At 40.2% G+C, this 24,431-nt stretch overlaps 1 protein-coding gene across 2 annotated transcripts in view; it reads left to right on the top strand.

The window, feature by feature from the left end:
• Positions 1–24,431, top strand: part of fhod3b (formin homology 2 domain containing 3b) — an 86,764-nt gene that overhangs the window by 6,526 nt on the left and 55,807 nt on the right. For both annotated transcript variants that reach the window (XM_061050757.1, XM_061050756.1), the window contains exons 2-3: positions 43–152; positions 7,241–7,305. In XM_061050757.1, the coding sequence (XP_060906740.1) occupies positions 43–152; positions 7,241–7,305 (175 nt within the window). The remainder of the gene's footprint in view (positions 1–42; positions 153–7,240; positions 7,306–24,431) is intronic.

The raw sequence follows: 24,431 nt of genomic DNA, 5'->3' as shown, positions 1-24,431 counted from the left end.
TTAAAGACAAATCAGTGTTTAACTTTGTCCTCTTCCTTCTAGGCGGATGATTGTGCGCTTCAGCTGTCCCATAATGGAAGCTACCTGGACTTGGAGTCCACCCTGGCAGAGCAGAGAGATGAGCTGGAGGGATTTCAAGAGGAAGGAGGAGGGTAAGATAAGAATCGCCTCTGTCTCTGTCTCTCTGTTTGAGCTTTTCCTTCACTATCTTGCCTAAATTCAAAAGCATACAGTTGCCCAGACATAGCATACTGAAATAGAAAAAACAACTATTTTAAGTTAAAAATTGGTATAAAGTTTGATACCCCTTTAAAAGGTTGTCATGTGTTCTTTGCATACACTGTTTTTATTTGGGTTGGGGCAGATCCGAGCGAAAAAGGAAGATAGCACGAGCAGGTTGAAAGTGTAAGTTACTTCCCAGGCTGCCTTACAAAAATCTGACTTTTGATAACATCCCAAATATTTCCCTGCTCTAGCAGTCAGAGATAATCAGTACAATGTGATTACTGTTTTTCCAGAGAGAGAGACACATAAAAAATGTTGGCAAGATAAGAGGGAAAAGATACAGCATTCAAATCCTTGGCTATGGGGAAACGTATAAATATCCCGATGCTATATTCCTTTGCCTACTTTGATTCTATTATAGTGATTTGAATCATAATGATACCCATTATGTTCCAGGATGAATTAGTGAAATAATCCCTTTTCTGGACCTCAGCTGGTTGAGCTCTTCTGCTCAAAAGCTGCTCTAAGGAGGTGGTGGGGATCTGCGGCAGAGCTGAGAGGACAGGCTTTACACCATCTGAGTGACGCTTAGCTTCAAAAGTCTTTCAGCACTATGGGATTCTAGTGGAAAAAAAACTGAAAATCAGTATCTTTAGCTTCACTATTTCCTCTGTGAGTTACTAACGAAAAAACGAACCCATCGGCAATCATTAATCTCTTTGGCTCAGGATATCCAATTCTGAGCTTATAAGCAAGTTGAACCTGTTGCTAACTTCTGTATGTTCTATTAAGTAAAGAAAATATAAGCAAAAAGTTATCCTTCGAGTTATTGGATCATTTCTGAGGTGGTATTGGTGACCTTTTTTTTTTTTTAAATATACATTTCTGAGTTTTCATCCGTGTACCTTAAAATACCTGGTCTCCCTGGCAGCACTGAGGTCATCCTATCCACTTATGAGGTGTAGTGTAATATTTACAGTCTATGGTGTAGACATGTCTCATGAGTAATCGCCCTCATCTCTATTGAATGTTACCTTAGTGTGCTCATTAGAAGTGGCCAAACCACAATTTCTCCCTCACATCAGCACACCTCTCAGCTTAGCTAATTTAACGGCATTGTTTCCCTGTATTATGTACTTACATGAGGCTTTGTCTTGACATTACTGCCAGACCTGGAAAAAGAAGAGAAAGGTTTCAAAATTGTGTTAGATTCATTTTGTTTCATGCATGTTCTTTGGCCAGTTACTTTATTGACTCCATATGTTTTTTCATGTACTGCAGAGTATGTTGATATATTATTTATATGCTGCCACACTTCAGATGAACACAACCCAAAGGTTGGCATTAGAGTCCCTGGTCGGCTGGACCACAAACATGTATGGATTTATTTGTCTAACTTGGAACTCATAAGCTGCTCTCTGGCTTGGTGTTTCTATTGGACGTCGAGAGTGCCGTCCTTTCCCAGCTCCATCTGAAATTGTTAGGAGCTTATGGGAGGTTATTGAGAGCTGTGAGGTTAAAGTGGTCCACCTCTTCTCTCGTCGAATACTTAGCCAGCCAGAGGATCAGTCGTGCCAGCTGGCACAGGCTGGTATGGATGTGTGTCATTAAACCCACACAGTGTTGTCTGAGGAGGCTGGGGGTGAAGGTGGTTAGCCAATTATTTTGTGAAAATAGGGCAGTTCTGCTTGCTGGCTTTTTATGGTGCTGATGTACCTATGATTACACCCCCCACTGCTCAATGTTGTTGATTTGATGATTATTGAGCTTATAAAAGGTCTGATGAGGCATTTCACCTTTACTTGTTCCATTCTATTTTTGTTTTTCAGGCTCCTTTAATTGCATACAATCTGTCAACAGCAGTCTCCAACTCCAACACATTTAACCCAAAGAAATTAGTTTTGAGTATTTCACAGTTTTTTTCTGAATTCAACAAGTTGATGTCAAAGTAACACAACCACACTTACTGCAGTTAACAAGCACAATTGGGCTTTCATTATTTTTTCCTTTAAGCCGAGCCATGTACCTTTGGAAAGAGAGCAGTAATATATTTCATGTACCGCCTGAGTTCCTGAACTCCCCTGATCATTGGCCATCTGATCCATCTGTAATTGATATTAATGACAGGTTACATTCCTGAGGTGCCTGTGTCATACCTAGTGTCTTTACAAACAGATTAAAGCATGATCCTCTGACAGAGCGCTGCAGAGCCAGGAGATATCCATGTCATGGAAGCTTAGGGGCCATAATCACTTCCACACCGTGTTTGAAGCGCAGCTATAGGAGATTGTGACTCATAAATCCCCCTGTCCCATCTCTGATACAGTCTCACTTCAGGTTATAAACTGACAAAATAACCCAGACATGCTCTCAGACATATCTGCACAGTTTTAGTCAGTCAGTGTGTCATTAAGGGTCTGTAGCTGTGATAGATTGATTGACCAAAATACACATCATTTCCTGATGGAGAATGGGGGAGGTAGTTGGGATCAGATGGCCTTACAGACATTTACAGCCTTGAATATTTGTGTTGATTACATGGATTGAAGTGGAGCCTGTTTTAATAATTTAGGGTTAACTTGGGTCTGAAGTTTTCAGGCTTTTGGGTGTTTCTTTTGCTCAAATCTGACATTGATTGGCAGATAATTAGTAAAATCGTAAATCCTCAAGAACATATGCCCCGGCCTGTCTTCAGAAGATAACATGAAGTACCATTATTGACTCTATAATGAATTCAGCATGTATGTGTAGCTGTCGTAGAGCACAGAAGAAGATGCTCTTTTTTTTTTTTTTGCCTTTCAGTGCCTCAAAGCACATCTGAAAGCCAACATATTTGTGCTGAATATGCCCTTCTTGGTTTTATTGAGTGTTCTTGATGTGTTCGACAACCAGTTAGAAGTTTGGTCTTTAAAACAAAACTGTTCTTTATTTGTAGGCCTCAACTATTCAGCTTTTCTCATCGGATCCTTTTATCTCTCTTAGGACAGATCTGCTTTCATTATTTTCATTGTTTTCGGACCCTATTTGGACATTGATTCATAGACGCTCAAAGCACACAAGATTTTCATTTGAGGTTAAATTTTTTTTTTACATTTGAATAGAAACTAAAGAAACTCAAAGTCAAACGAAGAGCAGCTTAAACTTCAAGGAGGGAAATAAAACACCATTTTTCCTCCTCCTGTTATTACACCAGTTTACAGGTCTTATTGAGAGAATAGAACAGCTTCAGCAGTTTCAGCATATGGGTGTTCATCATGGGTCTAGATTTCTGCCTCTAAAAGGACGTTTTTTTATTTGCCACTTTTACTTTGCTAAATGTTGCTCAGTGCTGTGCTCATGATGGATTAACATTTGGTCTTTGTAGATAATATAACAATGATTAAGGTCTTTTACCTGCTTTATGTAAAGTGTCTTGAGATGACATTTGTTATGAAGTGGCGCTATACAAATAAAGACTGATGATTGATTGATTGATTGATTGATTGATTGATTGATTGATTGATTGATTGATTGATTGATTGATTGAGTGTGCGAGTGTGAGGTCTTGTTATTGGAAATGAACCCAGTAGAAGATAGTCTTATGTTCTTGTTCCTCAGGCTTCTTACACCCCCTGGCTCATTCTAGGCGGTCCCTCTAGAGCAGGGGTGGGCAACTGGCGGCCCGGGGGCCACATGCGGGCCCCCATCAACCCTCAATGTGGCCCTCAGGTCAATTTTTACATATCAATGAATTGGAAACATGAAGAAAATGTGACAAAATCTGCCATGAAATCATGAAAACCAGAAATATTTCTATAATAATATTTGATCACTGGTAAATGTTGAGTTAAATTTTAGACATAATAGATTTTTTTTATAATTGATTCATAATTGATCGTGTTTGTATCTTACAATTTGGCCCTTTGGCAGGGAGAATTAATTGAATGTGGCCCTTGCCGTGACCAAAGTTGCCCATCCCTGCTCTAGAGACACTGGTGAAGGACTCTTCCTAGCAGAGGTGTTCTCAAAGGATTGCTGAGTCAGTCGACCTCTGTGGGGCCTTCAGGTCTGGTATTAATTGGCTTTCAGAGGAGAAATAGTGGCTTTACTGTATCCCAGCTATGTGTGTTCTGTACACATTTTGTGTTGTTTTATAAACACTGCCAGTAATGCTCTCGTAGATGGAGCTGGCAGGCATCCATCCGTCCGGTTGTTGCTGCCCTGGGTTTTAGGATTAAGACGGAGCTTTTATGAGGATGCTGTTCAACAGTACAGTGATGGGAGAACAGAGGCGAATGGAGGAGAAAATATTGTGGGGGTTGATCTTATTGCCTGTTTTGTTTCCCCAGCTGCATTCCTATTTTGAACATTTGATTGGTAAAGGGATGATGATGAATATCAGATTTGTGCTATTAGGTAAAAGATTTATGTGCACTGCTTCTTTTCATGTACAAAGTGAGTAAAAAGCCCATATGTTTCCATTTATTTTTTTTATAAAGCCGTCTCATTTTGACCAGTAGGGTAATGACCATGAGGTAAAAATTAGGTAAAAAGTATTGTGTGGGTTTATGGACAAGTTTAGCCGGTTCATTAGATTATTAAAAGTAGTCTTGGCTATATCTGTATAGTAATAATAAAAGCATCATATCCTGAATAACTCATCAGATTTGGTTAATAGCAGCTTGGCTTATATTGATTATACACAATGGAAGAAACCTTAACATTCTGGCACGGAGGAATACAAATGAAAAAGAGAAATAAGGTTATAAATCCCAACATGATGCCAATTTGTTGATTAGTTGACTTTCATTATAGTTTTGATTATTTCTGTAACTTTGGGCTCTGCCTTCTTTATAGGCCTGCAGCACTGTCTGTAGGAGTGTCCAATTTTCTATGTTTAATTGCAGATGGGGGGGGGGGGGGGGGGGGGGGGGTGGGTTCTGAAACCTCACTCATATTCCATGCAGGTTTGTTTAATTTGATAATGAGTATGTTGGCCTGTGTAGCCTCAGGTCTTGGTTAAGCATCAGGATACTGTTGCAGTTGAATGGAGAGAAAGCAGACATTCGTGACAAAATGGCTCTGGTTACCCGTTAGACTCTACAGCATCAAGGAGGATTAAGTTCTTGTTTGCTGTCTCCTCTCACTAGTGAGGGTCCATGTTGACAGATGTTGCTCCTTTGTCGCCTCTGCCAGTTGATGGATATTATATTTGATAAAACAGTGAGCGTATACAGACCCCCTGCCTTGTAATGGGTTGTTTGCATGTCAGTGTAGTCTCCCTCTGACTAGTCGGGGCAGGAAAGATATCGGTGTGTCTTCCGGGGTTGATGGAGCATTCTTTCAGTGAAGTGAGTGTTTTAGAGAGTGGAATTAATATTGTCTGATATCTGTTTTCCTCTCTGTGTCTTAGACTCACTGCTGCCTGATTCTCACTAACAGCAGCACTCTGTTGCTCGCACCAGGCTAGTCTGAACAATCCCTCAGTCTTTGTGCAGACGGCATAAAAGCCCATTTGTCAGAAGGACGAACTGGGGGGGTTGTTGAGCAACTCTACCTGCTGTGCTCTTGTCTACAGTTGTATCTACTGGGTTTGTTTGTATGCTACTTCAGCTAGTCAGGAGGTTAAAGGCTCAATCTGTGATCCAAAAGCGGTGGGCCCCGCAACCAAATTTCTAAACATGGGACAGGAATGTGCTTTATCCATCAAATGAATTGAGATATTAAACAAACAATCAACAATAGGCATGTTTAAATTTGGCGTGCAACCACACACAGAAATGAATGATTTTTTTCCATGTTTTATCATCAACAGTGTTTTGGAAAAAAATACTGAACATCAAAGTTCAGAATTTTTTGGCAGTAGTAGCCTTGATCTTTATGAACATCAGCAAAATGTATTTTCTTCTTTGACAATCCTGCATACAATGTCTTAGTGACACAAGTATCAACTACCACTTCCAATTTGTGTGGTTACCATGGTTACATTTGGCCGAATAGTGTCCTAGAGTGACACTTTTTAATCAACTTTGAACAAAAGCACTACAACATCGGAAACTACAGTTTCAGTCCTTTTTTAAAGGATGTAAGTATACCTTTGTGACCATTTTTTATTCATTATTTTTGCTATTTTAATGACATTTTTGAAATAATACAATGGATAGAGTGGAAAACCGGGGAGAGAGAGAGAGAGTGGGGAATGACGTGCGGAAAACAAGCCATCGATCCGACTCAAACCTGGGCTGCCCGCTTTTAAGACAACAGCCTCTGTACATGGGGAGCGCAAAGAAACTGCTTGGCCACTGGTGCCCCCTGTGACCACATTTGCATACAAATCTTCCATCGTAATGACTGCAGGGCCAACTGCGACAGACACGGTGGGGAAGTCCCGACAAATTGACCGACACACTGACGGTTTATCTTTTTTCATGGGACTAAAACAACATTGAAAATGCCTGCGCCATTTTTTGATAAACATTTTATATCAAACTTTGTGCGTAGGTTGGAAAGCAGCTCTTTACAGCCAAATTGTCCTTTGTGCAAAACAAAGTACAACTCTCTCATATTCAGTTTCCAGGCTGAATAGAACTGGGGTGCATTGTTGTCGTCTTTGTTTAAGGTTGTCATTCAGTCTTTGTAAGCAGTTGACAGGATGGTGATAGGGTCTTGGCATATCTCCATTAACACAGGGGGCGGAGTTGACCTCTGAGCTGCTCCCATACTTCATTTTACCTTTAGACACCTTTCACATGTTCTCTTCTTCAACCCGTTGTGCCTATCAGCTTAAAAATAATTTTAAACTTTTGTCTGGTAGCTTTTAAGCTCCAGTTTTTGGTCGTCCCTTGCCTATCTGTGACATACGTATGCCTGTCTAAAATTAGGAGAGAAACTCTGCTTCTTTATTTTAATGCAGTTTTTTTGTGTGTCCCATTCACTCACAAACACAAAAACAATAGCATATATAAATCTTTATCCCTCTGCATGGTTTATGTTAAAATAACATTTCTCTTTCTCTCTTTGTTTGTCTTCTTCACAGGAGAGGCAAGAAGCACAGTGTTATTCTGCGGACTCAGCTGTCTGTCAGAGTTCACGCCTGCATTGGTGAGTAATACACTGTATTGTAATCTTTAACTTTTCTTTCTATGTTCCTTTCACCAGCGAGTTGGGAACTTTAATTACGACTATTTCATGGTGGACTATTTCACGGAGGTCCCTGTTGGACTTGCACAGTGGCACTTTTGGGAAATAGCCTAGAATCTTAATTTGAGTTAGAATTAATTAACACTGTGAAAAGCAAAGCTGTGACTTGTAAGGGAGACTGAAAACACTTTGGAGTTTTTGGAGATTCTGTGTTGTGTCGGGTCTCCTGGTGTCTTTGGGTAATGTGGGGGGGATTCTCTCAAAGAGCTGAGGGAAGATATATGCATCACGCCTGCAAGTGACATATGTGCGAAAACATTCAGACACACTGGGCTCATCAGGGGTTGGCTTCTGATTAAACTAAAGATGTGAATTACCTAAGCTTTTCTAAACGACATGATCTTTCTGATTTTGGTTTTAGTTGCTGTTTTATGCTCACTTTTTCTGCATCTTTCTAGAAAGACGTAACTGATAAATAGGTGTTAATCATTTTGTCACCTTGTTTAACACGTCTATAATGTGAGAAATAAAAACTAAAGCCCTTGTAAAGTGTAGAGCTTGTCAAAGAGCACCATTGGTTGTCAGAAGCAGAATGTGGAGAAGCTGCCTCCTTCACAGGCTCTGAGTGTAAAAATAACCCAATGCCTGGTAAAGCTATTAGACTGTAAATCGACAGTATTTGGTCGTTTTTTTCTTTAATGCAATGGAAGTGAACCGAAGGCCCAGACATTTTTCATTTGAATGCAGTCAATTTGATCTGAGAACTATCTCTGATGGTTGTCTATGATTATTTTATTATTCCTGCTGCTGATGCATGATGTGCAATATAAAAGCTTGGAAACTCCAGCGTGAATATTGAATATTAAACTCAGATTGTTCCATCATGTTCCTCGTTTTGACACATGAGAAATGAGAGAATAAGACAGCCTTAGCTTGTTGTCCACAATATCTAGTTTTACGCGTTGATTAAAGAAGCTTTCTGTTTGATGCGCTTGACATTTTAATAATGTAACAGATACAGTAATCCTATAACATATGATTATTAGCGGGCCTTTCAAACATTGTTATTGTTAATAATACACCAGGCAGATGCTCCCTGATATTATAACTGTGGATACTTGGCAGTCCAATATTTGCCTGACTTAACACGCCTGAACATGGCTTTGCTTGTGAATATTTGGCTGTACCTCGTCTACACACTACTCTGGACTGGCTTTACCTTCTTCTCTCCTCCTGCTGGTTCTTTGCTCAGCTTAGTGGAAACCTGGGGAGCAGCAGACAGACTTGCTGCTCTTCCCTAAGTGGATGATGACCCTCTTTCCCTCTAAGTTGACAGCCACCTGTTGCCCTTCTCTAGCCTTGCTCAGTGGCTGCCCACGAGGCCAGCTGATTTATTTCCTCCAGTGCGAGGTGGTCACTGTTACTGTAACTTGTCCAGACATTTGAGCCTAATTTTATCTGACTAGAGGGCTTACCTCGCAGCCCCATGGGAGCAGAATTACTGGGTGATTTTCTAGCTCCACACAGGAGATAATTTGTTAGTCTTCTGAAGACAAATGGCATGCTATTCTATAGGCTGTGCACTTGCTCTGTATTAAGGAATCGAGCATTTCTCTGCTGTCAGTTTCACAAAGACCAAAAGGACCCCAAAGAGGAGCCCCCGCATTGTCCAGGATTGAACCGTTCTCTTTTGTTTTTCTGTAATGAGGGTTTTGATTAAAGAAAAAGAGCTGCACTCTGTTAAAATGAATTGCTTTTGGAGAATAGCCAACACAAAATGTGTGGAGGCATCAGGGTGATTTAGACTGCATGATTATCTGAATCTCTGGAAATCCTTAAGAACTGCTTCTTTTTTTACGAGAGCTGACAAGCATGAAAAAAAATCTCCGCTCTTGTTTTATTCTCACCAAACACTACTTTTGATGTCATTTGTTTAAATACAATCCCACGCTTTGACTGTTACCTCACTCCTGATAGGATGCTAAATTGGCACACCCATGTTGTCAAGATGCTTTGTTTATCCAAGAGGCCCCCCTCCATTAACATGAGTGATGTGCTGGTCACAATCATGTACATAGTCTGTGTCATTAAACACTGCTTTGTGGAAACCCATCAAATGTACTTTAACTTTTGCATAGTAGCACATAACTTTGTTTATGTCCTTTGGTTTTTCGGGTTTTCCCAAACGCACACATCACAGGACTAGCTTTCTCCTTTGCGTGCATGTTTGTGTGTGAGCATGTGGGTCTGTGTGTCAGTGTGCCTGTGACATGGACCACAGGAGGACTTAATCCTGGCTCGCCTAATCTGAGGCATTAGCGCTCGCGTACATATGGCTCTGTATGGACCCGTCTGGAAATCTTTGCAGAAGAGGCAGTGAAGGAAGAAAAGTGCAAACCAGAGAGCTAACAGCTTATCAAACAGCTATTTACTGATCCACCTCTTGTAGTTTGTTGTTAATGCACAATGAAGAAGTCATGGATTGTTTGTTTATCTCTTGATGTTATGCAGAAGGTTATTTTGACCCTTATATCCACTAACCTTTACAAGAAATGAAGTCCTAGTACTAGATGTAAGCGTCTATATGAAGAGCTCACTGGATATATCTCTGTATCCATACACATTTTACTGTATTACTTGATGTGTGCATTACTTCTTGCATGGGGGAAAGAATAATGGCTTTTGATTTTTTTTTTGTCTTTAGGGAACCAGAGGGTATGTTTATATTTGTTTGACCATCACTACAGCCTGGGATCATGAAAATAAACTCAACTCAACTCTCTGCGTGTTAGCATTGGCCACAGTCTGGCTAAATTGTTGGGCTGTTATTGTTGTCGGTGCACTAGATGTGGTAGCGAGGGCTTGATTAAAGCAGCCTTGTGCTTATTTTAGCATTGTCTACCATAGAGTACACTCTCATCTTCTTCCTCTGAGTCCTTTTGTTTCTCAGGCTCACTGAGTTGCCGTGAGGTGATGCTATGGAGAATTGGAAGACAAAGAGACATTAAGATGTGGGCTGCGTACATGTTTAATAGGGATACCAAGTCAAGAATGAACAAATGGCCCATGTGTTTTGTAATCATTAGCAGCTTTTGCAACGGAGAGACACCAAAAGCTTTTCCTGAGTTCATACAGATGTACAGTGAGAAGCTGCTTCTCTTGCAATTATTGACGTTCATGCGATGCTAGGCTAAGATTTGATGTGGTCAATCTATCAAGCGCAATCCAGATAGCTCGGCATGATCCACAGAAAATGATCTTGAACTTTGCCATACTCTTACAAATCATTTAATGTGGGGCCCAGCTGAATTACACAACCGACAGAGAGCCTTGGGAGGTCCCTTTTTTGGATGCATGGCAAAGTATTCACAAACTAAATTTGAAACCTGAAATTCCTTGGTGTTCTCCTTTAACAGCAGGTTCATCTGTCGACACACTGATCCCGGCTGAGAAGTGACGGCTGTAATCAGAGGTGACACATTCTTAGTGGATTATCCGCCTTGTGTTTTACAACCTCTTATAATCCCGGCTCAGCATATGATTCATTGCGACCGCTGTTGACTTGTGTTTCTTTTTTGTTCGAACTATAATTTTTTTAAATTGCTACTTTTGATCTACAGCTTGACAACTGCAAACGCTTTGGGTGTTAAGATGGAAGAAGATGAGCAGTAAATTCTCTGCGATTATCCCTCTGCAAACCATTGTAGGAATATGAGTTCCTGGCAGCTAACAACATAGCTGCATGGCTATATTTACTGTTAACAGTGGGCCTTAAAGTGTTCACTTTCCTTATTCATGTATAATTACGAGTGTGTGTTTAGTGTGTGTGTCTATTGTTTGTTTGTGTATGTGGAGTGTCGGCACATTGACTTGAGTAAATAAAATCACCTGCGGTTTTCTAGTGGTGCTTATCTTTTCATCATACTCTGCCTGACCTGCATTAAACCATCCTCAGTTTTATGTACACACCTTTAAAGCTCACACATTATGCTCCTTTTTACCACGTTTAAATAGGTCTCAGAGCTCCCTTAAACATGTCTGTGAAGTTTCTTGTTATAAATCCACTCTGACAACGTCCCCCTGGAACAGCTTGGGTGGCTTGGGCTTTCATGCACTTAGCAATCCCAATCGCTAACGGTGAGAAGGCAGACTCAGAGGGTCTAGAACAAACACCTAGCTGTGGGAGTGACACCCACCCGAGCGAGGGGTTACTGCCCTTTGTGATGTCACAAAGGGAAAATCTCCAAAGAGGCTATTTGAGCACACGTTTCTGAAAAGTGGAGCGGGCAAAAGACGGAGAGAGGATGGACTTTTCTTATTTGGGAGGCCTGAGGTTTGTAGACAGGCTAGGGACACATGATAGTGTTAGTAAAACATGGTAAAGTGCATTTTGCATAATATGTGACCTTTAAAAAACTATTCCTATAGTTATCCTGCCTATTAAACACAATATTAGCTTTTAATGTCTACTCTCATTGTGTAGGAACCAAGAGAGTTTATAGTACTAAAGGTTATGGCTCATATCCAGCTTACTTCAATCTATATTAATACATATGTTTGACATTTCTATGTTGTCACAAATGTCTTTTTTATTGCTCTTTCACATGGCAACTTTGAGTCTGATCAAACACAGAGGACCGTCAGCAAAAAAGCACACCAAAGAGTCATACTAAAGCAATCAACTCAGCTATCTATTTGTCTGCCAAGCAAGCAAGGGAATAATTAGAAAACGTGCAAATCACCCGTGCATCCATGAGACACTTGGGAAGATCAAATATCTTTATCTTTCTTTTCTTTGACTTCCTGCAAACTGACCCCAAAATTGGATCATGGATTTAAAGTCACCTCGGGAGGCCAACCTAAACAAAATCATGCCAAAGAGGAGAAATCTGAGGCCGCAAACATTTTAGAGGGACAAGCGAGCAAAGAGCAGGTCATGCTTTTCAAATCACAGCTGAGAGCGAAAGTAGATCAGCAGAAGGTTTGATGGTATCACTCACCTCACACTTTCTCTCATTCAGTTTTCATATACTCTCTGTTTTGGCCAGGAGCCCAAGAACTCACATGCAGAGAGATAACAACATTCTTCACTTATAGGCAACAGTAAAGGACAATGTTTCCCCTCATTTTGTCCCACTGCCCTCCCACAGTAAACGCAGCATTTTTTCCATGGTGCGGTCAGATTGGGGCTAATTGTTGCCTATTGTTTTTGGATATCTACCTCACCTACTGCACAAGGTTGTTGGCTTCTATAAATTTAACTCATGTAAGCACACTCGTGTCCGCCAGCACACACTCATGCAAAGGCATTCACGTATAAAGAAGCCATCTGGTTCCAGTTGTAAGGCCCCTCAGCTCTGCTCCTCAGCCCTCCAAAAAGAGGAGAGTTGCCTTAAGTTTCCCCTCTAAGGGGGGAGTACTTTTTCTTCGCTGTGTTTACAGGATAGAAGTAGAGGAGTGAGCAGGCTGCCTGACAGTTGCACAGAAACTGTACTGCGTTAGAGGACAATGAGTCATATAGCTTTATTTTGAATTTTGAATGAATACAAGCTAAACTCCTGTCAGATAATCTCATGATCCGTTCACATTTTACAGCCAGCTCTTTACAAAATATAGTTTTTGAAGTGGGCCGTTATCACACATAAATCTGACCACTCAGTGGATGACATGTGAACTAGACCACTGTGGTGTTTACCTCGGCTGTGAGACTGGAGCGGTCCCTGTTGAAATGGACAGGTGTGTAACCTCAGCAGCCACACACTCTAAACATCTGACCACTCACGGGAAGGAGAAATTGGAAGGAATCTGAGTTTGTTTTTGCCCAAACCAATATTTACTTGATGTCTGCAGAGAGTTGTTTTATTGTATATTTACACAATGATCAGTGATGGTTTAGAGCTGAGGTTTGAGGTGCCTCTAGTCTGCACGGCCAGTGTTTGTCCTTTTTGGTGTGTCTTCAACCGAGAGAGAACAAGTACGCTTAGAAGACAAGAACATTCGATTTTTTTTACAGGGAATTTATGCAGTACTTCCACATTACAATGCCTAAATTAAGAAATGTATGAAATGAAATGAGCAAGTTAAGGGCAGCAACATTTATTTATTTTGTTTTCAGTTGATACAATATGATAGTTGTTTTCTCTATAAGGTGATTATTTGTTTTGACTTAAAATATCACTTAATAGTGAGAAATGGCCCTAACAAGTTCTTAAGGCCAAGGTAATGTCTTAAAATACTGTAGCTTGGTTTGTTCCTCAAACAGTCCAAGCCCCCCCCCCCCTCCCCTCTCTCCCAACACAATAACAAGCAGCAAAATCTTCAAATGTTATACACTGGGACATGAAAATGTCTTAACCTGGAGCGCTGGTTTGGCTGAGTTGGTGGTTCAGGCGCCCCGTGTACAGAGGCTGCAGTCCTCATCACACTGGTCGCAGGTTCATCTCCCGATCCTGACGTCAAAAACAAAGCTGTGAGGATGACATGTTCCCCCTCTCTACCTCTATTTCCTGTTACTCTACAGCGGTCCTATGATGTAATAAAAATAAAGGCAAAAGCCCCATGAAAATGTCTTAGCATTTGTTTTAACTTCATTTTGAATATGAGCAAATATTTCCTCTTTGACATAATGAATATAGCATTTCTTCTACTACTTCTATCCTTTTCTGTGTCTTTAGTTCTTTACTTAATGTACCATCACATATCTTACATAAAAAAATTCCAAGCAGACTTTCAGACATTACTTAATTCACTACTTTTGTAATAGCTACATTTCAAGTTTGGAGCTGTGGTTATGGTGTATGGTCAGAAAGAATTTGTGTGCCAGTATTCAGTATAAAAATCTCTGACCTATAACTCAGTCACCTTCTGGCATTCAGCCAAATCCCAGTGTGCCATGAAATTCCTCCTCACATCCTCCCTCACATGTCATGCTGTCTCCTTTTCTCGACTTCAACTTTGATGTCAATGCCTTTGTAAGGAAATGTCTCTCTCCCTCCCTGCATCCATCAAGAGAATATGAGAAATGCTTAAGAGAAGCGGAAAAGTTCATATTTTCTCTGTTTGTCGTTACAGTAACTGTCACTCATGCAGCGTTCTGTGAAACAGCGCTGTTATTTCTTCTCTCACCTTGGATCAAGTAGTGTTGCCACAGCTGGCTGGCTTTGAACCAGTTACTGTTTAAGTTTCATTTTGAAGGAGTATTTATTGGATTTTTGTCACATTCATGTGTGATGATTGACTTAGTCTTGAACTGAGATCAGCTGGAAAAATACATATTGACACTAATTGTTTAGGCCTCAGTTTTAAGGATTGTGACAGTCATTTCTGCGGAGCTCAATTTTTGCCAGGTATCCACATTTTACTATAAAGACGTCACTCTTGAAACTCTTGAAATGAACGATTTTCACAACACACAACATCACACTTCCCCCTGTCTCCAAGCTCGTTCTTTCATTTCATCCTCCTCCCTCTGACCCCACAGCTTCTCGGGCTCTGGGCAAACATGATGATTGCAGGTTTTATGTTTCTATTTTATCAGGTTAACAGGTAGCTGTTTCATTTCACGGTGTATGACAGATTAACAATATCCTTTTTATAATCTCTACATGCTTCCTCTCTGTGCTGTGGCTCTGGAGCACCTGTGGCTTCCCATGTTTCACATTGTGTTGTGGTGACTGGCCATGGGCCAACAGCAACTTCAGGGGTATTCAGCTTGAGCTATTTGCAAAGGTAGAAAGTTATGTGGCGTTTTGTGGTGATGTGTTAATGATTTGATATCAGTCCACTCACATTCAGGTTCTGTGTAATCACCCAGAGGGGAGGCGAGGATGTTTCCAACCAAAGTGTGATCCATTGTAAACATTAGCTTGGCCATCAGATGCCTCTTTCTTTTTTTTTTTTTTATCAGTTTCAAACATATTCAAGGCCAAGAAACAACTAGAGTTGGCATTTTTAGAGCTGATGTAAGCCAGAGTCCACGGGATAAGCATAGATACATTTTTAATTTTGGACCTGTAATGAAACCAAATATCTTTTCACTGTTGTCCTCAAGAGCTCAAGTTCTTTTCAATTTATAATGAACGTCGGTGCGGTATGGGTTGAGTAGTTCAATGAAATGAAAAATCTAGAGCATGAGATGCAATTGCGATATACACGACATAATTTGATAATAATGAAACAGGAACAAGACCTTTCCCAGAAGACAACGCCGTCTGAAGTTTGGTTATCAAACTATGTTTCCAATAAACTCAATAACTAATCATTACAAAAAAAGTAACTGCCGACTCATTTCGACTTATTCATTTGGCTCTGGATAAAGGCCGCAACTGAACCTGGAGTACTCAAAGCACTCACCTTCATTCCAACGTTGTTGGGTGATTCAAGAGCCCCGTTAAAATAAAGAGCTCAAGCACCAGGAGAATCTTATCTTGCAGCCCACCCATGACTTTGAAAGGGAACACTCTTGAGTGGCCTTAGCAGGAGAAGATTGGACAACCTTTGTTACTTTCTTCTGAGCTGAAGAGAAGAGCCATACAGTAGATAAAGAAAAAAACACGAGTGGTCCCAATACGTTGTGTGAATGTTAGCCAAAAGTACACTTGATCAGTTCAGGTATGTTGTGTGGTTGGGATGGCTCAGCATGGTTACAAGAGGAAAGCTTGAAATGACTGTAACGTGTCTTACATGCACCAATGTAAAAAGTATATTAACAGGTGAATAAAGGAACACACATTACAAGTAGAGAATGTCTTAAATTCAGCAGTAAACTGTTCAATTTCAATAGCAGTGAATAATAAACTCAGCACTTATTACTTTGAACAGACAGCTCACCCAATGTTCCTCTGTGGTTGGAGCAAAAGAAACATCGTCTGCTTTTGTTTAGTCTGAGATATAAAGAGGAGTGAAAATCTCTTATTGGTATAAATCACAAGTGATGTGTCCTGAAGTTGTGAGGAAAGCGAGTCATGTTTGCATCATTGTTGTGGTTGAAGCTGTGTAAAGTTAAGTCTCATCTTTCAGTGGATATGTCAGACTCTGTTGTGAGCCATTCAGATGTGTTGCGTGGTGGTTTTCTTAGCGGTCACTTAAGGCTCATCGAACACACAAAGCGCTAAAATGTTTTGCTTAGACCTCTTGTTTATAAGATGAAAGCTTGAATATAAGCCTTTAATCTCTGTTTTTGAATTGTGAAAAATGTTTGAATCTCTCCCGGTGTCTGGCCCTCAAGATTCAGTGACATCAGTGGCTGCTCTCTATGCTTGTTCTCTGATGAATGCCTTTTGTATTCGGGAGTTTCAATGCAAAGCCAAGAGAGGCGAGATCAGGTTTCCTTCAGAATTAGCTTTTCACACAGATACTAAGTATAGGAGTTGGACACAATTTGTAAACAAGGAAAATCAGTTGTATAACCCTCTGTTGCACAATGTTATTTCTCTATGTTACTTTAGTATTATTTCCAGAAGTGGAGTTAAGGAGTAAAAGGGTCTGCCTATAAATGTAATGCAATCAAATCAAACAGCACCACAAACCAATTCCTTAATATACAGCTGTCTTACAGTGTTCAACAAAAATCATGTTGTATGTGTATTATTAGCCCTGTACTACTATAAAAAGAATAACAAGATGTTGGCCCAGATATATTTTTAAATGGTACCACCTGCATACTGAGGTCAAATGTATTGGTAACGCGTCATCCATGTGCTTTAAAAGAGGACTGACACCAAGCACATCTACTTTAAAAAGTATCAACAGGTTTGGTTTTTTATTTCCATTAAATAAAGATGCTCTGCCTCAATCTTATATTGGGAATAGAGACTGTAAAATTGGGGGGGGGCTCAGTGACAATGATCAATGGGCAACTAACCAGACTAAAATCCCATTCACAAAGTCTAATAACATAATATGAAACATAAAAGACCAATGACATAAAAAACAGAAGGAGATTCTGTTGTCAACATTACTAATCCCTCACGGATTAATAAAGTAAATACATTTAAAAAAATCTAAATATAGAGTTAGAGTTACTGGATGTACACTTGTTAGGGTGATTAACATATAGTAACTTTTATTTTTACGTATAGTAAGCGCTGCAATAAAAAACCTTTATGAATTCACCTGCCGGTTTCTTTCTTTCCTGTTCAATTTGAAAATAGCAAGAAACTGAAAAATGTTAAGAATATTTCTTCACACAGCTTTTTGTGCCCGAAGCCTAAATATACATTTGCTTTATTACATTGTAAGCCTGTAACGCTGATATCCATCAGATCCTTTTAAAGGAATACACAACTATACAATCCTTCAAACTGAGAAGTATGTGGCCTAAAATGTTTGACATTTAATCTGCTTAATCATTAAATCTATTACCAAACAAGCTGCTTACAACGTTTCTGTCTATCCAAAAATGAATAGTTGACTGACTGGCTTTGGTTGGCTTGCATGCCCTTATGGAGGGTAAACCACTCCACAACAAATAGATTTATATCATCTGAAAATAACAACAATGTTTACATATAAACAGTAAAAACTGCATTTAACATTCTTATAAAAAGCTGTACTATATTAATGCACTCACTTATATCTCTATAGAGCTGCAGAACCTTTCTACAGACCATGGTTGATCATCATACAATCATCTTCAGTATGATCTCTTTATTTTATTTTGACTACTTTTGTGCTAAGAAGGCTGTCTTTCATCATGTATCATCATGAACCGTGATAGCCTCAAACTCCTGCATCAAGGCTCAGCCCACTGTGGCATCAACAGGAGCAGCAGGGCTAAAAGACAGTCATGGACAAACCGAGTGTGGTTTCTTTTGAGCATCTATGTCTTTCGTTGTTTCTAAAATGAGACCAGTAGGTTCAGTTTTCCCATCAGATTGAAAGCTCTTGGAGTTGTGAGGTGTTTTTCTGTTGCAAGACAATTTATTACTGTAAAATGTACACATTACCGTTTTTTACACAAGAGGATAGCATGGTTATAATCCATAACTGTCATATACTATTTAGCCACAACACACAAACACTCATGCATCATTAAGCATGTAGACTTATTAAAATCACTTTTAGCTAGTGAGTGATTTGCTCTCTCTTGTCCTACATTTAGGAACGAAACGTTTTTCCTGACCCAATCTTGCCAAAAGTCTACACATGCTAGTTTGTGAACGCACCTGCTTTCTGACAGCTGCTGTCTGCTCGGCTTTGTCCTTACGAGAGTGTGTCACAGGAGAGAGGCCAGACTGCACAGACAAACACATTCATCAAATTCCGATCAGAACAGCTACATTACAGCAATATGAGTTACTTATGAAAATGTTTATGGCACTCGGCTCCGTTTTTCATTCCAAATCACAAATTTTCTCCCAACAGCTGTATTGCAGAGCTATTCAAGCGAGGGTGAAAACGAAAACAAAAGACTATTTCTTAGAAAGAGCAGATAGGTTAAAGCAAATACATCTGTGTTTAATACATTAAAAGCTGTGTAAATTGACCCGATTCTTTTGTTGAGCCAATGATTTTGTGCCAGCAGAAAGGGTTACAATACAGTAAGAAACCTTTTGCCAGTTTCAGTAAACAATCTTTTTTCCCCTTCTGGAACATTTTCTCTATTTCAGGAAGCATCTTCAGACATTGTCTAAATAAACATCTGTCCTCACCTGGATGTCTGAACATGGGTTTAAAGAATTATTCTTTCCCCCAGACTTTTTACTGATCAGTAAAGTAATCCTGTGACCTTTCACTCCCAACAGTCAGCTGTTTCAGGCTGCAGGAACTTCCCGACTACCTAATACGTGCTATAAAGGAGACACCACCCTGCCATGTGCTGCCATCTGAGACCTTTGTGTCTCCGCATTTAGAGGAAGCGTTTAAGCTCAACCTGTCAGCCAGCCGTGTGCTTCTGCTGGGGCATGCCCTGAGACCGAGACTATCATTTCACTTTATTGGAGCAGATACAACTGGTGTCCTCTTCAAACTTGGCAAACAATAATACGAGTTGGATTGAAAAATTGTGTTTTGGAATGACTGCATATTGCCAGTGTGACATTTAATCCTTAGACAGCATGAACAAATGGGTTTAATTAAAAAGTTTTGATAAGATGAACAAAAAGAAAGGAGAGAGATAGGTGTTCATGATTAATGTTCCATTGTTTTCAAATATATTCTGTTTCTTTGGCGATCCCTAAGCACATACAAGTGATGTATCCCATTTAAACTCTTGTCATGGACTGTGTTTTGTGAGCGACATGCCACATTGATCTGGTTTCCTTGACAAGCTGAGGTCAGATCTCCTTCTTCTGACAGCAGAGAGCCAGGGTCAACTTGGGTTAACCCTGTCTAACATTCTGGGCCACCTGGAGACCCCCACTACATAGCCTTCCAGGATTATCCCATAGCCTCCTACACATGAGTTGCACACATATAAAGGGCCACAGAGGTCATTTTCTTTACTGTGTCTCTCTCTCTCCTTCTCTGTGCCTTTGATGCTTGTGTTTCTCGGATGCGGATCCTGTAAATGCTATCGGATGAAAGGACTGGTTTGGCACAGGCCTGTGTGACCTCTATAGCTGTGGCTATGTGAGCTGGCTGCACCCCCTCTTTGTTTGGGTTGACGCTCGAGGGAAACTGTCACCCCTGAGGTCAGCTGGTGGGGGCGGGCTGAGTGACTAGAGGACCACCTCCTGTCACAATTAAATGATTTATGGAGAAGAGACACAATCCCAGCTCCTGTAAACTGTGTTTAATACTGAAGGCACAACATTACTTCCGTCCTCTTCTGTCCTATTTGGTGTTTAGTCGGGCAAATTTGGAAAGAAAATCTTTATTTATTTTTTTGCTATGAGATGTGTTGACTTCCCTCCAAAACATTATCTACATAGCTGCTCCCCCCTCCAGATAAATTCTCTTAGGTAATGGTTATGTTTGGCAACTTTCAACCATTTTTGTTGAAATTGCACACAGAAGATCGGGGTTAAGTGGAATTCAGTCTCATGTATTTCTTCCTGTGGAAAGTTCCTAAATAGGAGAAATGATATTTCATCCCCAGTCTGGGACATTTCACATATGTCAGATTTTTTATGGCTTAATTTTGCATTAATCTGCTGCCCCATATTTTTTTGCGCTTAACCACTTTTAATGCCCCCTGTTTCTAAATGGAGAAAGATGGTTTTAGAGGGAGGGGGAAAGGCATGGAGGAATGTTCCCCTGCTTAGACCTCATGTGGTGTATGACTGCGTGCACCGCCAGGCCGGGCTTCTAGGCCCTTTTAGAGTGACAAGCTTTTCCTGGAAGTCTCAATTTACCTTTAAATAATAGAAAATAGACTATATATCACAAATATGAACCGTATGTCTACATGAAAGAGAGTTATTGGGAAACATGAGCTATTAGAGATGAGTTATAGTAAGAGGAGGCACATGCACTTGGAAAGGGTTTTGATTTGTTTGCATTTTTGTTTTGAATGACGTCTTTATTATTCTTGTGATATCAAGCCTGAGCATGATGTGTCTGGTTCTCTATCCTCAAACTGATGCTCCCTGTTTCTCTCCATAACATTTACGATAGACCTTGAAGGCGTATCACATACTACAGTGCTTTGGATCTTAGGTGATGTATTGAGCCAGCTCTTTTTCGTCTGTTCGCCATCAGACGGGCTGCCTCAGCAGGGCCTCAGCCTGCCCGTGAGTGGAAATCTTTGGCCCGTGTTATCTTTGGAAAGTGTCGAGTCCACAGAAACCCAGGAGCATGGAGTCCAGTGTCAGCTAGACATCCCAGGCTCACCATTACTTAGCAAAGATGGAGACAATTTTCTGCACCAGAATGGAAATGAGCTGATGAAATCTGAAGCAAATAGTACAACGTTACTATGAGGGGACTCTCAATACTGTTTTATTGAGAGGGGAAACAATCTTTTGTCTGTATTTGAGATACGGGGACATGAAAAGCACTCTTTGACACATGAGAGTTACATGATCAAATGAGATGGTCCAATATTGGATGTTGCCTTCAGCTGACAGAGTCCCGGTTTTTCTGTCATGAAAAAGCTGAGGGAATGTGGGACAAAGAGCTCCATATGTGCAGAAAACTGTAGTGTAACCCAAGTCCTGCAGTGCAGAGGGCCTCATCCACTTAATGCAGGAATCCATCTCATTCTGCCTGTCTATATTGCTGTGATTTTTTTCCCCTTCATAATGACCCCAGTAGGAGATTGGATGGCCGCCTATACATTGTGCATGTTGTGGCGGGGCATGACAAATTAGCACCCTACAGAAATGGTGAATTTCTATGGATGTTTGTTTCACCAAAGCAGCATGGCAGTTTCCTGAGTTGGCAAGCAGAAGAATCTGGTATAAAGGAACATTTATACAACTTTCAGGCAGGAACGGTTTCTCATAACATCTTCTGTTCAAATTATCTGCAAAATTTTGTCTTATTATTATTACTCAATTTCATACTTTTTGATCATGGCTTGTTGTGCTTCCCATTTGGAGCCTCATAAAAGTCTACTAATAGTAGACTTTAAGTTTATTTAACGACACATTGTACAGTATATTCTATGTTATGAAGTCAAAGGTGTCCCAAGACATGAAATACCTGGATAATATATAAAAGTCTTAATTCTTTAAAAAAAAAGTCTTAATAAAAAATGATTGTACATAAGTATTATCTTATATAGCCTTACCATAAATGTACAATATTTACATCTGAGCTGGACAAATTAGATCCAGTTACTCAATTTGAACAAAATCTCAAAAGTAATCAATTTAGTACATTTTTTGCTGTTCATTATGCTGTTCTGCTGTATGTTTAGTTTAAGATCCCTGTACTATGTAATTGCAGTATTGTCCCTTTCGTTCAGTTTCCTCCTGTTTCCTTGGGGAATTATTTAAAAAATGTTGAAAGCAGAAATAAATTAAATGAGACTATTATTCCTATCATCACCAGACCAAGCACTCTTTATCACTTGATCCGTTTGCGTGACTAAAAATATAACATCAGCTGTGCTCAAGATACAGACCACATTCTCAGTGAGATAAAGAGTGGTAATGAAAGAGTGACCTGAATATTAACAGAGAGGCTTTGTCATGGGCCTGTTTGAGAAGAGCTGAACATCAGCAGCAGGGGGGGGGGGGGGGGGGGGGGGGGATGTTTGGAGACTTGCCATGTGTCACATACATACGGCATGTCAAGTGCAATATTTTTATCCTCGACTTTTACACGTGCTTGTCTTTATTTTTAGTGTTCACTTCTCAGCTGGTGACTCATTAAGAGTGTTTGCAACAGTGCTAATTTATTTTTGATCTTACCCACATTTATTCAGGGTGTAGACAGGTGTCACTTTCCCCTCACATACATAAAGCAAGCCCAGCGGTATCAGCTCTCTCCAGCTGATTAGTTTACATAGCTTGATCTTTCTTTAGTCAGTTATTTAGCCAGGAATAGTTCATGGAGAGCTTCACAATCCCATGTGTCACATATTCAAATTCTGTGATGTCATACAGTAATTGCTAAAGGATTCCCACAATCATAGCTTTAAAGAGGGAGTAAAAAATCTGGCTTTTCTATCTTTTTAAGTATTATGTAACATTGTATCTGTCCTCCACTTGTACACTTGCCACAGTGTAGCACAAAGTTGCTTACACTGCTCTTCATGCCTAGAGTGAGTTAGTGTTTTCTCAGAGCCTGGATGTGCAACACTACAGTATTCTACCACCTATTAAATCCAGACTTGAGGGAGGAAATCAGGTTGATAACTTTACAGGATGTGCAAGGAATTTCAATCATTCTATGTAAAGCTCAGAAAAAGAGGAGAGCAGGAAAAACAGTTAAGACCTGTTTTCCATTTTTGCATTAGTGTACTATAATGGCTAGCTATTCAGTGCATTGAGACTTAATTTTATTTCACTTATTTGTTCCAGAGTCTGAGAGATTTTTGTGCTTTTCAATAAAAGAAGTGAAGGAAACACAAAAAACCCTGTGAATATTGCCTAAAAAGGAGTGGAGCCATTTTCAGCCTCTAACATCTTCAATTCCAGAGGAATGCTGCAATCCAAGTCCTGAATTGTGTATGAGGATACTTGACCACAAAGGGGCTGGAATTCACCTCGATGTTCTTGAAATTACTCTGGAATTAGTTAAGCTGTGTATGGGGGAGTTTGCCATTTTTTTTTAGCATACTTGGGAAACAATGCTTCTAAATGTGCACCTGCTCATCTATGGCATACAGGTTACTATACATTGTTGAGCTAGGGTTAGAACTAACACTGGCATGACACTGGTATACATCCACTACACATCCACAATACATATAGAGCAAGTGTGAAAATGACCAATCACACAATATATCACACAGCTAAATTTGACGCATTTAACCATCAAATACTCATCAACCATCAAATTCACATTCTCTGAACTTGGCATCTCAGGATCTGCCCTCTGCTGTTTCGTGTCCTACCCCTCAGAGGGATTTTTAAAGTGTCTTGGAAGGGAGATATGTCCGAAGATCATAAATTATCCATGGGGTGCCTCAAGAGTCTGTGCTAGGTCCCCTATTCTTCTCTGAATAGGCTACACCACTTCAATGGGTGCAATCATTCACTCCCATGGTTTCTCATACCATTGCTATGCTGACGATACCCTCCTGTCATTCCCGCCAGATGGCATTACAGTCTCTGCAAGAATTTTGTCATGTCTGCTGACATCACTAAATGGATAAATGAATGCCAACAACAACTATAAAAGACTGAGCTCCTTGTCATCCCAGCCGGTTCCAAAATGCAACCACAGATCAATATCCAGATTGGAACAAACAAACTCAGGCCTACAAAGTCTGTCTGGAACCATCATGATTGATGACCAGCTATCATTTAAGGTTCACGTGGCCTTGATTACTTGCTCGTGTCTATTTGCACAACATCACAACATCAGGAAGATCGCACCCTACCTGTCAGAACATGCTACACAGCTCCTGGTACAGGCTCTTGCTGTATCATGCATTGACTATTGCAACTCATATCCCTCGGCTGGCTCCAAGTTATTGCTCGCATAGAATTTAAAACCCTGCTGCTCGCTTACAAAACAGCAACAAAGTCAGC

The sequence above is a fragment of the Labrus mixtus genome, chromosome 11 (genome assembly GCF_963584025.1).
Source record: "Labrus mixtus chromosome 11, fLabMix1.1, whole genome shotgun sequence".
Lineage (NCBI taxonomy): Eukaryota > Metazoa > Chordata > Actinopteri > Labriformes > Labridae > Labrus > Labrus mixtus.
This window is presented reverse-complemented; position numbering and strand designations above follow the sequence as displayed.